The sequence below is a fragment of the Notothenia rossii genome (genome assembly GCF_949606895.1).
Source record: "Notothenia rossii genome assembly, chromosome: 6".
In the NCBI taxonomy this organism is placed as follows: Eukaryota; Metazoa; Chordata; class Actinopteri; order Perciformes; family Nototheniidae; genus Notothenia; species Notothenia rossii.
The window spans coordinates 75,233,610-75,249,019 of record NC_136909.1 but is presented as its reverse complement, the minus strand read 5'-3'; the positions used below and the strand labels follow the sequence as shown (position 1 = coordinate 75,249,019).

Sequence of the window (15,410 nt, the reverse complement as noted above, 5' to 3'; positions counted from 1 at the left end):
AGTCCAGCTATCAGAGGGAAAAGGTCGCCTAGCACCTTCCTCCGATAAAGCCACTGCTGTCCTTTCTAATACAGCTATCTGGTAACAAGCTACTTCCCTTTGAACAGTTTTATGTGCTTGTAATTGACCTGACAATGGGGTTCATTATGCAGTCCCTTTCATGCTGTTTTGCCTGATAATTATTATTTAATGTGTTCGGATGGAGAGCATCATTAATTCATCCCTTCCTCCAATGTCAAAGAGATGAACAGTGAAGTTATCACTCTCTGGTGATTAATATTATGCTCTTTTGTTATTGAATCCTGTCCCAGTGATTAAACCTTCATTGAGTGACTCACCAGCCGCTCTTATTAACGGCACCATTACCGAACAGAGCCAAACCTCTAATTGCGATTTTCACTTTTTCTTTCTATTTCGGTCAGGGTTTTGAACCACTTATCTGTGCTTTTCTTTTAATTATAAATCCTGGGTGTAATGAAGAACACAATCGATCAGTGTCAGGCCGTGTGCTGTGCGAGAGGGGTGATTTGTGATCCACATGTTGACGGGCAAATGAGCGCTTATGATTACTGGCGTCATTAGAGGTTTCATGTGCCCTTAAGGGGAGACGAACCTTTTCAAAACCTAACGTGTCATTACAGGAAAGATTTTCTTTTTTGCATGAAAGGTGTTGTCAGTGAGCTGGCTTTATGGATGCCTTGAGAGAGGTGCTCCGAGGGGATTTAGGACTTTGTAAACTGTCTCAATCCCCCGCCTTAAACAACCTTCCTCTTATCTCCCGACTCCAGAGCTACTGTAACCAGTGTTCTCTCTTGGCTCTATGTGGGATAAATGTCAGTGAAATTAATTTTTTTTTTTTTTTCATTAGACCCCCCACTACTGTAATCTCTTTCTTCAGTCAAAATTGATGTGCCCTGGAATTCAATTTCCTTCTCATCCTCATAAGTTGGAAGTACAACGACTGATAGGCATTTATCTGGTTATAACTGTTACTCACCCATCAATGAATAATGCCATCCTCAATTTAAAGTGTTTGATTATAGCCATTTAGTGAAGTGACAGTGATGGAGTGTCATTGTTCAGTCTTGAACCAATGTTGCAGATAAAATCAAACATACCCAATACATGTTTGATTATTAATTAACTGCTTTATTCTGTATTTTAATTAAATTCCTCTGTTAAATGTGTCAATATTGACCCTAATAATGTGACTAGCCTCCTCTATAGCACTAGCTCTCAGTTTCTGAAGCATGAGAAACCATACAGAATGTGTTATTGTTACACTTTAAGGAGAATCATGTGGCAAAATCAACCTGTTATTGATCAGAGCTGGTTGAGCCACGACCCAGCAACTTCCTCCTGACAGCCTATCAGCCTGTGGCTATAGCAAATCTTTCAACTCTCCATCTCCCACTCACACACTCTCTCTGTCTTTTTTATCCTTTGTTGGCCCTCTGTGTGTGTGAGGTTTTTACCTGAGTCATGGACACAGTTCCTAAATCTCCCTCCTATTTCACTCGATCTCTGAAGGGAAATGAAATAAAAGTGTGCGCTGCTACAGTGGAAGCAAAAACACAATTCATCATATTGAATTAAAGCTCAAGAATGTGTTTGTTTACATTGTGTGTTAGTTTATATACACTGTGGTGAAAACATGACAGACGAACTGCTCACTGACTGACAGGAAGTATACAAAATGGCAAATATGGGAAAGTCTGACGTTAAACAAAAATCAACAGTAATGCTGTCTTTCTCCAGTGTAACTGACAGGTATATCATTTTCTGATCAGGCAAGAATATCAGTGCAAATTATAATGAATTAAGCCTAATAGCGAAAAGTTGGTACTTTTCTCTATACTTCATGATATATCTTTTTAATATTTGTTCATGCTGGAGGTTTTACTGTCCAAGGGTGCATAGCAAGGTTGGAGTATGGTTAAAGTACTCCTCCTGTTGTAGGCAGTATAATCCCCTCCTTCCATCCCTCTTTCTCTCTGCCTTCTCCCCAGACTCTGCCTGGGTGAAAAATGGGGCGCATTTCCCTGATAGCCTGTGTGGATGTGGAGAGTATAAATGGCTAATGAATTACAGATGAACATTGACGCAAATTAATCTTCCTGATGTCCCAGGGTTATATGGCAGCTATTTAAAAGTGTAATCAATACGCTGAAGTTGAGAACATGCAGGCGCTGCAGTTGTTTGGCCGCAGTAAACAGCCAGGAGGCGAACAGGGAAGGCCTGAGCACAGGGCATGCATCATAATGACAGCTATTTATGTTTAATGGACTAAATATTTTGTATTGGGAGAGGACAAATGTCACTTTAATTTTCAAAGTTACACACAGGAGTTTTGTTTGAGTCCCAAGAGAGTTGGTTGACATATCAGATGGTAGATGGGTAATTAATTGGCAAAAGAGTCTCTTTGTAGAGGAAATATGGAGCAGGATGGATTTAGTTTCAACATGTCGTCTTAAGCCTTCATTTATTTTGTGAGAAATGTCGGGGGCATCCAAATGTTCTGCTAAAGCGACTTTTCCCAGTGCTCTTTTTTTTTACTATGCTCACCTTTAATACCACATACACACACACACTTTTTACAATGACCACACTACAAGAGATGACATACATTTATTTTGTATGTTTATCATATGTTATGGTTGAAAATAGCTGGTTGATGTGTGGAAGAATACTCCTGGAGGTAAAATGTCCTGTATGAATATCAAAGTCTAAGTCAACGTTATTGTCTATCTTTCAGTTTGTGTGTAGTCACATTTTGTCACAAGAGCAAATACCTATTCCCATATTCAATGAGAGGCTTTGTAAATATTACAAAGAAAACGTACACACACTGACAAACATATTCAGCATACCAATACTGAGCAGAACAATGCCATTTCTGTTTGTGGCAATGTGCTGTGTGTGCCAGCCCGCGTCTCAGTAGGCTCAATCACAGTCCACTGGCTGTTGGTTTATGGGACGCAGGGGAGTTATCTATCTGCAGGCCTCCCTATAGAGAGGAGGTGGCGACTCCATCTCATGACGTTGGACTGAACTGATAAAAGGACAGCCGGAGATGGATTGTGTCCACAATAATGGCCCTGGCTCACAGCAGCCTACGCCCCAAGCTCATAAGTCACTCTCACATCAACTCTTATGGATGCTTGCCCCCAGCTCCACCTGACCCCCCCCCGTCCCCCCCGTCCCCCCCCCCGTCTACCCAGCAGTGTTATTTCAGTCCTTGGAGATAATACAGAAAGTGTAATTGCCCTGTTAATTGGCTTTTTTTCTCATTGCTTTTTTTCCCTGAGAAATGGCATCACTGATGGAATTTCGACTAAGTGCCGAACTAGAGGGTCGGACAAAAAAGGAGAGGATGCAAAATAATACAGAGAGCAAAAGAGAGGAATCAAAGAGAGTAAATAAGAGAGTAAAGAGTGTGGTGAAGGAGAAAGACAAAGTGGAAGCAGTTGAGAGGAGAGGAGAGGTTTGATATGAAAAGGAGGTAGTACGAGAAACGGGAAGCGGAGGGAGTGGGTTCATGCCGAGAATAGATAACCTTGATGTTAAAAGCTACATCCGTTGGATGTGTCTTTCTGTGACATATTGATGGCCCTTGAAAAGAGTCAAGCTGATTTTATGCAGGAACAATCATTAAACCCACTCCATCTCCTTCCTCTCTCTGACTCTCTCTCTCTCTCTCTCTCTCCCTTGTAAGTGTGTGTGTATACCAAGCATTCACAAAGGTGTGTGTGTGCTGATTCAATGCAGGGTTTTGAAGCAGGCTATATGAATTAATGTGGCTATAAATTACGAACAGACGCCCTAGTTCTAGTGCTTGATCTGAATTTAGAAAAAAATCTGTATTGACAAAGTATTCTCTGTTAAATCATTTTGTCAGTTGTTTTTAGAGGTGCTGAACATGTCAAGCGGCAGCCTCTGCAAGTAAAAAAAATAAAATGCATTTCCTCTAATGGCCACTTGAGGCTGGCTCCTGAAGTGAGTCAATCACCAGTCCCCCAGGTTAAAATGTTCAACTTTACAGCAGAATTGACATGTTTACAGCCCAGAAAACAAAGGCGTTTGGTCCCTGTAACTGATTTCCCTGTTGTGGAAAACCGTTTCGTTCAAATAAAATAAGGACCTAAATGTATGTTTAATTAAGAGCTGAGAGGTTGAGGATATCCTCTCAGGTTGCTTGTTGCTAGCAGTCTGTTCTGCTACATCACCAGAATCTCTACCAACTCTAGTGATTGTCAACCTTTTTGCCCATTTTAGATCAGCCGGGAGCTAGGCTATGTCAGAACTCCCGAAGTAGCCCATGGCCGCTCACAACAAGCCTCACAATCATGTTTCGGTAGACTTTAGTACGTCCATATTTACAAATGATGGTATATTAAAGGTGGGGTAGGTAATTTTGGAGAAACCAGCTCGAGTGCGCTAGAATTTCAAAATACGCCGGAAAAAATCTGCCACTTCCTTAGAGAGCCCCTCCTCCAACACACACAAACGCGCACATGAACAATGTCAAAACGAGATAAGTTTGTGCACAGATGGAAGGCTGACAGGCAGGTAGGCCATCCAGTTATTTTAGCCGGGCCGGCTAAAATGATTGGTCATGCTTTTTACAGCGCTACGGCTTCCAGAGATTACATTTTGTTATGGATTTTTTGTCAAAACACTTAAGATATTCATTGCTATCGGGATGTTAAGAGCATTCCATGGAATATAACAAAAAGTGTATCTCGAGCCGGTTTCTCAAACTTACCTACCCCACCTTTAATGTAAAATTGACAGTGAAATCTAAATAATGGATAATTGCATAATTCTGAGATCACTGGAACAGGCTAGAAATAGATGGTACTAGTATCTACTCAGCAAGACAAAATCAGACAGTCTTTTAAATAGTCGGTTTCACTTCAGCCAGAAACCTCAGAAACAATTCACTCAAACTCTTTTTTTTTTTTTTTATAATTTATTCAACTAAATGCATACAAAAACAAAGAAGTATAATTCATACACACAAAATGAACACAATTAGCAGAAGTGGGAGGGCTGAAGCATAGCTTATGGGAAGTAGCCCTCCCGTGAATCATCATTGGCATCAGAATAACATTGGCATTATTGCGTCAAAAACGTATAGAAATTAAGGAGTAGACAGAAATAAAGAAAAATTAAGAAAACTGGAAAAGAAAATGCATATACTGTATATATATATATACGCTGAACAAAAATATAAACGCAACACTTTTGTTTTTGCTCCCATTTTTCATGAGATGAACTCAAAGATCTAAAACATTTTGTATATACACAAAATAACCATTTCTCTCAAATATTGTTCACAAATCTGAACAAATCTGTGATAGTGATCACTTCTCCTATGCCGAGATAATCCATCCCACCTCACAGGTGTGGCATATCAAGATGCTGATTAGACAGCATGATTATTGCACAGGTGTGCCTTAGGGTGGCCACAATAAAAGGCCACTCTGAAACGTGCAGTTTTGCTTTATTGGGGGGGTCTGGGGGGGTCCGAAAACCAGTCAGTATATGGTGTGAGGGTTAGGGTTAGGGTTAGGGTTAGGGTTAGGGTAATGTTGTGAATCGAGTGGCCTGTGTTCATCGTCCATAACATACGTCTGCCCATACCATAAACCCACCACCACCATGGGCCACTCGATTCACAACATTACCCTAACCCTAACCCTAATCCTAACCCTCACACCAGATACTGACTGGTTATCTGAACCCCCAGACCCCCCCAATAAAGCAAAACTGCACGTTTCAGAGTGGCCTTTTATTGTGGCCAGCCTAAGGAACACCTGTGCAATAATCATGCTGTCTAATCAGCATCTTGATATGCCACACCTGTGAGGTGGGATGGATTATCTCGGCACGAAAATGTTTTAGATCTTTAAGTTTATCTCATGAAAAATGGGAGCAAAAACAAAAGTGTTGCGTTTATATTTTTGTTCAGTGTATATAGGACAAACTAGATATAGGGTCATTTTCTGCACATGTTAATAGCAGTTTCAACTACCCTTGTAGAAAATGAAAATACTATATATAAATATATACATATATACGCATGTATAAATAACAAATAATGATAATAATAACATACTGTATGCATATAAACGTTTGGAACACTTATTTTCAAGTGACTTTTTTACATTCATATGTTCACACATACACAAAATATAAATAAACACCATGTGTTCAAGTGTATAAGTACACAAATGCACTCATACACCAATACAAATATTGCAAGGCAATTTCCAGGGCTGAAATAATAATTCAACCCCATAACAATGAAAATAAATAAGAAGGACAACATAAATTACGAGTAATGTGGACCAGTGGTTCTCAACTGGTGGGTCGCGACCCAAAAGTGGGTTGCGGACCCGTTTCGAGTGGGTCGCGGATGTGTGAGTGAAGAACAAAAAAAAAAAATTGGATTTTTTCTTTTTTCTTTTTTTTTTGGGGGAAAAAGTCAAACTTTTATTTTGAAGGCCCGATTTTCTAATGCTATGCATGCAGTCGGCGTTGGACTGGAAGTGCCGGAGACCATAAACGGTTTTGAAAACTTCTGTCACGTAGTGATCATCTTCTCAATAAAATATCTTTGCCGATGTTTTTTCGAGTCTTCTGGCCAATCAGAATCAAGATTGTTGCCGGAAGTCCCCATCGAGAATAACTTTGCGGTAGAACTCTTCTTTATACATCCATGGGTACAACTTCAGATACAAATGAACACATAATGAAATATGACCCCCGGTTTGATGATTGACAGGTCCTATTGGAAATGGGGAGCTATCTACCCTTACCCACAATTTAAATTAAGTCACAAAGACTATCTCCTCTTTACTCTTCTCGCAGCAAGATGTCAGAACAAAGTGAAAAACAAACAATGGCATAAAATATTATTAATTTGTCGGGTAGTAATAGATTTATTTATTTTCTTCTCAGAGTGTACCAGAATGCATAGTTTATGTTAGTATTTCTAAAAAATCTCCCCCAGACCCCCCTGCTGGGGTTGGGTTTTCAGCGTGTGTGCCTTTTTATATAGTTCAGCTTTGATTCCAGCATCTCATTAAACCTTTTTTAAAAGCATACTTTAGTTCTGTGAAGGGATATATGCACTGTACTTCATTTGTATTAATATTGTATGCTGAAAAGCGTATATATTACAGCATGTTTTTTTTGTGGAATAGATTTGAGTGCTTCAAAATGTTGGGTCGCGATGTACTGACCAAGTAAAAAGTGAGTCCTGAGGCCTGACCAGTTGAGAACCACTGATGTAGACCATATTAAATAAATTAAAAAAAGGTTTCTGGGAATATCCAATATTTGTTAGCTGGAGTAATCTGCAAATAGAATCTTTTTTAATTTAGTTTTGAATTGTTGATGACAAGTGATACTTGAAAGGTCTGGGTGAAGTCCATTCCACGTTTTAACTCTGATTATAGATAAGCTGTGTGATTTGATGGTTGTTCTACAGGGCTTGCTACACAACCAGTTAGGATGCCTAGTTGGGTATTTCCTGACTGTAGTTTGGAACTGCTTTTGAATGTTATTAGCCATTTTGTTATGGAACATTTTGTGCATAATCAGTACTGTTTTAAGCTTTACTATGTCAACACATTTTAATAGATTGAGTTTTTTTAAATATGGGAGTTGTGTGTTCATATTTACCAACACCACAGACTATTCGTAATACTTTTTTGGGATGTTATTATTACGTGTTTCCCCATATTTCGGAGCAGTATAGGTAAGGGAGAAATAGACTGTTATAAAGAGTTTTGAGTATTTTTTCCTCAAGAATGTTCTTAGTATGATACAAAATACCTATTGTTTTTGACAGTTTAGTTTGTACATAATTGATACGATGCTTCCAGTTGAGTTTTTCGTCAACAAGCAGTCCTAAAAATGTACATGCACCAACTTTTTCTATCTCAGTATTGCAAATCCGTATAATGCAGTCATTTCTACTCTCAGACTTTGTATTGAATAACATGTAATTTGTTTTGGCCACATTAAGGGATAATGTATTAACTGCAAACCAGTTACATAGTATTTCTAATTCTGCATTCACAATTTTAAAGGTCCCATGACATGGCCATTTCTAATGATCATAATTTCATTGTTGAGGTCTACTAAAATAGATTTATATTGTGCAATTTTCCAAACTCACATTGGTTTCTCATACAGCATCTCTGTATAGTATGTGTATTCACTCTCTGTCCTAAACGGCTTGTTGGAGCTCCTGCCCCCCCCCCCCCCCCCTCCCTGTGAGCCCAGTGGCCGACAGCGAGACACTGCGGAACTCACACACACAAACTCCCAGCCAGGCTGCGGGTGTTTGTGTGTTTCGGGCAGGGTTTCGTCCGACCCCACACCAGTGAGCCAGCTCACACTGGCCAATCCGCGGAGCCGTTACGTTACGTCACTATACCCAAATACGTCACTATACCCAAGAAGTAAACAATGGAAAAAGAGAAATCCCCAACGAGGCGTTCTGGGGCAGCATAAGACAGGTCTTTTCTGTGTTAGAGTTTTACTCGCTACAGGGTGTACTTTGAGGGTTTTTGACTTTGCAGACCGTTTACATGCATAAAAAGCTACATAACACACAAGGGGACGGGTAATAACCAGAAAAACATGACATGGGACCTTTAACAAGATCGCCAAGATTATGATGGGAGCAGAGAATGGTGGTATCATCGGCAAACAAAATGAATTTTAACAGGTCAGAGGTGTTGATAATGTCATTAATATCAATCAGACACAGTTTTGGACCTAAAATTGATCCTTGAGGGACTCCACATGTTGTAGGAAGCTTGTTTGATTTTGCTTCGTCTATATCCACATATTGTAGCCTATTTATCAGATAACTCTTAACCCATTATTTTTGCTTGACAGCTTATGCCATAATGTTCTAATTTATGTAGCAGTATGGTTGACAGTATCAAAAGCCTTTTTAAGGTCAATGAATATACCAGCTGTAATCATTTTTTTCTCAATGTTGTTGGTAATTCCTTCAACCAGTTCAATTAGTGCTGAAGAAGTAGAGTGATTTTTCTGAAATCTATATTGGCTGGGGCATAGTATATTACATTTGCTGAAGAATGACTCCAGACGGTTGTTGAAGAGTTTTTCCAGGATTCTTTTAAATTGTGGTAGTAAAGAAATGGGTCTATAGTTATTAAGACTTGATTTATCATCAGATTTGAACTGATCTTAACTGAATTGATCAACCATTGTTTATCTTATGCAAGGAAATCAGGTATAACACATATACCTCTGTCAGAATTCCATTAAAGTCCTCAAATGTCTGCAGGATAAGTTAATGGCCCTATACTTCATGTAAAAAAATGTTGTCTTCAAAAGAAGAAAAAACTTTTGTTACCATATGTGTTGATTTGGTGTTTGAGCACTGTTCATAGGAGGCTTTGTACAGCTGGCTTATTCACACTGTGGCAGAATGGCCCATCAAGCCCCCGTAGAGAGGACACATGCTTTGGGTAATCAGCTCTGGAAAAGACCAGACTGTCTGACGATGAACTTACACTGCAGCATTCTCCAAGAGGAAGATAGAAGATACAGACTGTACAACCTTTTAATAAAGACAAGAGGGTTAGCTACTCCCCTTAAAAACAACAAGGTGCCGCGTGACATATGCAGAACAAAGACCTGATTGTTCCTCCACCAGGGCATGATGGAAACAGTAGCCGCCACATCACTTTGTAAATCTGTCCCTTTAATGGCTGCTCCCACTGTTCTCACTGTGTGCAATGGTTGTGTGCATGAGATAAAAGTGTACAGGGATAATGTGTATATGGTAGACTGCGTGGGTGTTGATTCAAGTTTGCTCAGCCATGGCTTAGGATACACAGAGGATATTGTAGACTACTGGGTTTGGCTCTGAACCACTTGTTATTAAGTATCCGTTCATCAGGCGGAACCCCACAGGCGTGAGCGGGGCCTCAGAAGGCGTTATATAAGAGTGAGTCTGGCTTAGTTATTCCCTCCTGTGTCTCCAACCAGCCCATATTTCTCCTTGTTTCTCCCGTAATAGGAGCAAGCTCTCGCTGTGAAGGGAATGCAGCGAACTGGAATGTGTTTATGCAGAAACATACTGCTTAATGTACTGCTGAATTGTACCCAGAGCTTGAGCCAGGTTGCACAGAAAATTAAGAGGCACTTTTTCAAGGTACTTTTCACCCACTGGGAAACAGACCTCATCCTTGGTACTTGTTCTGTTCTTTCCCTTGATATACTCTTCCTCTTCTCCTTTGATCACAGTTATAGCTTTTGGTTGAAAGCGCTGTTGGAGAGTTACAGGTCACACACTGCCAGAGTTTTCTGATCGGTGCAGGAGATTCTCAGAATATGTTCCCTCCGATCCTTCTCAGTCCCTACGGGTTAGTGACGAGCTCAGCAGAGTGTAGCGTCTTGAGGGGCATTTAGCTTTAGTTCCTTCATCTGTGAAGGTTATCTCTGAAAGGCTTTGGTTGCAACCTACAAATATATCCCCTCCAGGTAAAGTCATATAGGCGTCTTGGTCCTGGTACCTCAGTGGGTAATCTCTTTAAGGGACCCACTCCTGGAGAGAGTGAGTTTCTCGCCGGGTAAGCTGTGAATATGTGAAAGGCCCCTGACGCCCATGTGATCAGAGTGCTGTGAGACACCCCGAGTCCTGTGGTGTCAAGCCCAGTCTCCAGCCGTGGCACCTATATCCCCAGGCAAATCACGGCAGCTGGAATTCACCCTCCCCACCCCAACCTCCTCCTTGTCACAGGAGCGCATACACACATGCGCACACACGTATATGTTCCCCTGACACACCGGGGGAGCAGGCAGGCATGGAGCTGGTCTCGGATTTTATCGGAGGTGACAGCTCCTCACACTTCAGTGTTTGGATCACCTCAAGTAGCTGGGCTATGAGGGGAAATGAGCACTGCTCCACTACAAAGTCCAGATTTAGATTGACTGAGCTTGTCCCCGGGCCTGTGGGCTGCTGCTGCTGCTGCTGCTGCTGCTGCTGTACTGCTCCTCCGCCTGACAGAACACCCACTACTGCTGCGAGGGACTGGTGTGTGTATGTTTGTGTGTACGTCTGCGTTATGTATATGTGCGCATGTGTGTGTGGGACTTGTTGGAGCCTACTTTGAAGAGTCAGAGAGAGTGGGGGAACGAGAGCGATGTGTCAGGTTTGGTTAGAATTGAGGGTGGCATCAGAATATGCTTGGCACTAATATGGCACCAGTATCTCTGTCCCCGTCTCTGCTTTCTGTCACTTAGTTGCCATTCTCTTCCCGCCCTTGACAATGTCTCTTTGGATTATGTGATTGGACTTAGTGCTCGGAGCACCCCTCATCCCTCTGCGACACCGCCTCTCCCATAAGTCTCTCCTTTTCTGCCCTGTCTTCGTCCCGGCCCCCTCCTCCTCCCCTAATACACTTGATGTCTATTTAAAAAGCCTGGCGAAAGCTGTATCTGTTCTGCTGTCAGAGGATCATTGACAGCACTAATGCCACTTGTCCTTGCCTCATTTGGTGAGAGGTGACACCTAGCTGCAGCCCGGCCACATTCATCAAGTGGCAGGGCTGTGACATCCGAGCAGAGCAGCCACAGAGCGTAGGGCAGCCCCCTCTCTGGACAGCAGCACCTCTCATTACGAAAAGAAAACACGGACGGCCATCTTGAATCCCTGCTCTGGGATAAATATAGAGGGCATGTTGCTTCTTTTTAAGAATTTTAACTAATGTATGTACCTGAGCAAACATTTGCTCAACTTTTGCTATGAGATACATGCAACTTCTCAGTAGCTCCGGCACCATAAAATATATTGCATAATTGGTGCACTGAAGAAAGTTCTGAACTCCAAAATGTATCCGTATTATCAAGCATATTTTAGAGGTCTAATTTGGATAAATGAAAATACCATGCCTGCTAATTATTTAAATAATTGTTGCTGTGATGGGTCAGCGTGTGTGTCTGTGTGGGTGTGTGTGGGTGGCTGGGAGCTTGTTACTGTCAGTCCCTGCCCCGAGGCCACACTGGTCTCTCTTTAGAACAAGATGCTCTTATTTCCCAGCAGTACCTCCCAGCCTACAGTTCATGCCTTCCATTTGAAGCTAGACCCTTTGGATTTGTTGTACAGTGTTAAAAAAAACATGTCTTTGTTTGCTTTGGACGTGTTTTACTGAAATTCATCGTGTTTGTCCTTAAGGTCCAATGAATTAAATGCAGGTAATACATCCTAAAATGTTGTTTCTAAATGTCTCTACATTGGTACATTGTTTATAGATCCCTTGAGAGGTCTCACCCTACAGGTTCGGGAATATTGCTGCTCATATATAAATTATACACTGCTATTATATATGTGAATAAGGCAAGAAACTAGGGACTGGCAATGTGTAGTTGTTGTTTTTTCAGTTTGTTTCTAAGATATACCAAGAGTTACAGTGCTAATCCTGATAGAAAAGGAGGTTAATTCTTTCAAATGTATTTATTCTGTCAATTTCTCAGTTGTTTTACAAGCTACAAGCTCAATTGACTGTCTCCCTCTGGTTTTAGGGATATTCGCCAAGTGTCGCTACGTCTACTACGGCAAGCACTCAGAAGGCAACAGATTCATCCGAAACGACCAACTCTGATGGACAGCCACTGAAGAAAAAAGAGTGACAAGAGATGTTACCAGAAGGAAAGAGAAGAAAATCAATCTCCTATTTATTAAAGACTGGTGATATTTGAGTTACCTAATCTCCCACTGGAAGAAAAGATTTAAAGTTCACAAATAATATTTTGTTATTCAAGTGGAAGGTTTTAGTTTTTTTTAAAGTTTGCATTCCAGCCCTATAGTTACGGCCCTCTCTGCTGAGCTGGGTCTGATTCTGCTTTCCTGCTTCCAGCTCGGAGTCAGAGATGACACTCCCACTGACATGATTGCCTCTAAGCATCAGCATCCGCACAACTACAGACACACACAACACACACAAGCACGCAAAGCCAGCATCTCTCTTTCTTTCTTCTCTATTCTTTTCAGTGACAAACACACCCAAACAATTGCATCCTTTTCTTTGACAGCCATGATGGATCACCCGTCCACTATGCCACTAATCAAGGGTGAAAGGGGTGACGGTCACACACCTGGGGCTTGACATGGACTCATCTCTCTTGTGCTCTCTTTCTCTCTCCCCCTCTGTCTCCATTTCACACACACACACACACACACACACACACACACACACACACACACACACACACACACACACACACACACACACACACACACACACACACACACACACACACACACACACACACACACACACACACACACACACACACACACACACACACACACACACACACACACACACACACACACACACACACACACACACTGCTGTTTAAAACATTTAAGGCATAAACATGTTTATAAAGCCTTGTTAAACTTTTCTAAGTGTTTTAGTCCAAACTTAAAGGAGACCTATCATGCAAAATGTTATGTCTTTTATACATGAATATGTGTCCCCGGTGCGTCGGGGAACTCACGCAGCGTCAGAAAATAAATCCCTCTCTCTTTTGCTCCGTACCCAAATCTTTTAAAAACAGGTTTACAGCGAGCGGATACAGATTTTCAAACGAACTGACGTGTCCATCTGTGGTGACGTCGGCTGACCCACAGAAAGTTGCAATCAGAAACAATGCCTGACGTGTTTTGGACGTCTTTGTGTACATTAGCAAGCCTCGCTAACACTCAGAGCTAACCTGTACTGAAGAGCGCATGTGTTTAAAAAGCAGGAAATAAAAAAAGAATTGACCTTGTGATAAACCTGCAAGAGAAAAAGCATTTGAGCTCCATAGGCTACTATTTCGGAATAATCCTTGACGTGGTTTAAACAGGATGGCATTTTATCACAACCGAATTTAACTTTATCTCCGGTATTATTCTGATCAGGCATTAGCTCCGCCTCCTCCTCCTTTTATTATAAGCTAAGGACCCAAAATCCACGTTTCTCTAACAGGGCTGCAAACGAGGGGTTTGAGCAATATGAGGCATGGCTACAATGGGTGATCTGTTTGGTATTTTGAAAAAAAAACTTCACAGACATGTTTTATATAGGTATGAACCTATAATATATTTTTCAAATATAGCATGATAGGTCCACTTTAAGGCAAGCTCAGTCTATCTTGTTAAGTTTGTGTCAGACTGAAGAATGTTTTTCCCTCTTTTGTTTGAATGAATTTGATCTGTCTCTCTTAGAGAATATGAGCCATGATTTGGTCAGTTTCTGTTGCAGGTGTGTACTGTATGTTAAAACACATGTGTAAAGAGGTATTCAATGCAGCTTTTAAACATTCCAATACCAGCTTCAAAGAAGAACACAGTTGTAACCTAGTATGCATTCCAGGTATGGCGTTATCTATTACAGTATGGTGTCATGTTCTCCATGTTTTAATTGTTCCCGACTCTGTGCCATAATTACTTCATACTGAAATGGTCCCTTGACTAACAAAGCAAAAGGCTTAGTCTTCAGAAAATTGTAACCACTGTCATATTTTCTCTACAATTGTAGTGTCCAAATGCACTATTTTAAATATATATATATATATATATATATATATATATATATATATATATATATATAAAAATTATTGTATGATCACTATGGTTTACGGTGCACTGGTTCATGTGTTTATTTATAATGTTTAATGTGCAACAACCTGAGGTAACTGCTATGATAAGTTACCATCTAGTTACCGCTCTACAGGCAACCTTCGATTCTGAAACATGCACATGTATAATGTGATTTGGATGATCTGATATGAAATTGCCTTTGCTGGATGTCTTCAAGTTATTAAAAGGGTTCAACTAAGGTGTCTGTTGTCAAATCTGTTATGCTTGACCCAAGTCTCATTGGTAAACAGGTACATTTTCTCTTAAACCTTTTACTACAGTATACTAACAAAGGAGCATACAATTGGATAAATAAGACTTTACACTACACAAGATGTATGAGAGTTTGAAAATAGATTTTTTATTTTTTTGTGGGAATGCTGATACAGCATTCCAACTATCTGTTCTTCGACGCATGAAATTCTTTATTATTCCGCCGGGTTATTTTGCACCTCTTCTTCTCCCACATTCCACATCGCAGAAACTCCGTTCAAACATCAAAACGTTCAGCTCGGTCGGGAATCGATTGCTATTACTTTTCTCATTTGTAACTTTCATAATTCCAGAGATCGACCCATAATTAATCACATTTTTAACATGGAAGTGAATGTAGAAACTCCTCAGACTTGAACAATCTTCATTCAACTTCAACTGCCAACTGCTCCTTCATACTTTCACTCAGAAATCATTCCAACTTTAAAATGTTACACATCTTTCTGACATT

General features: G+C 40.7%; 1 protein-coding gene across 1 annotated transcript in view; it reads left to right on the top strand.

Annotated features, from left to right (window-relative positions):
* The window catches only part of lrmda (leucine rich melanocyte differentiation associated), a 193,394-nt gene extending 178,509 nt beyond the window's left edge, over positions 1-14,885 (top strand). Inside the window, exon 7 of the mRNA XM_079689021.1 lies at positions 12,580-14,885. Within this exon, the coding sequence (XP_079545147.1) occupies positions 12,580-12,659 (80 nt within the window). The 3' untranslated portion in view covers positions 12,660-14,885. The remainder of the gene's footprint in view (positions 1-12,579) is intronic.
* The last annotated feature ends 525 nt before the right edge of the window (positions 14,886-15,410 follow it).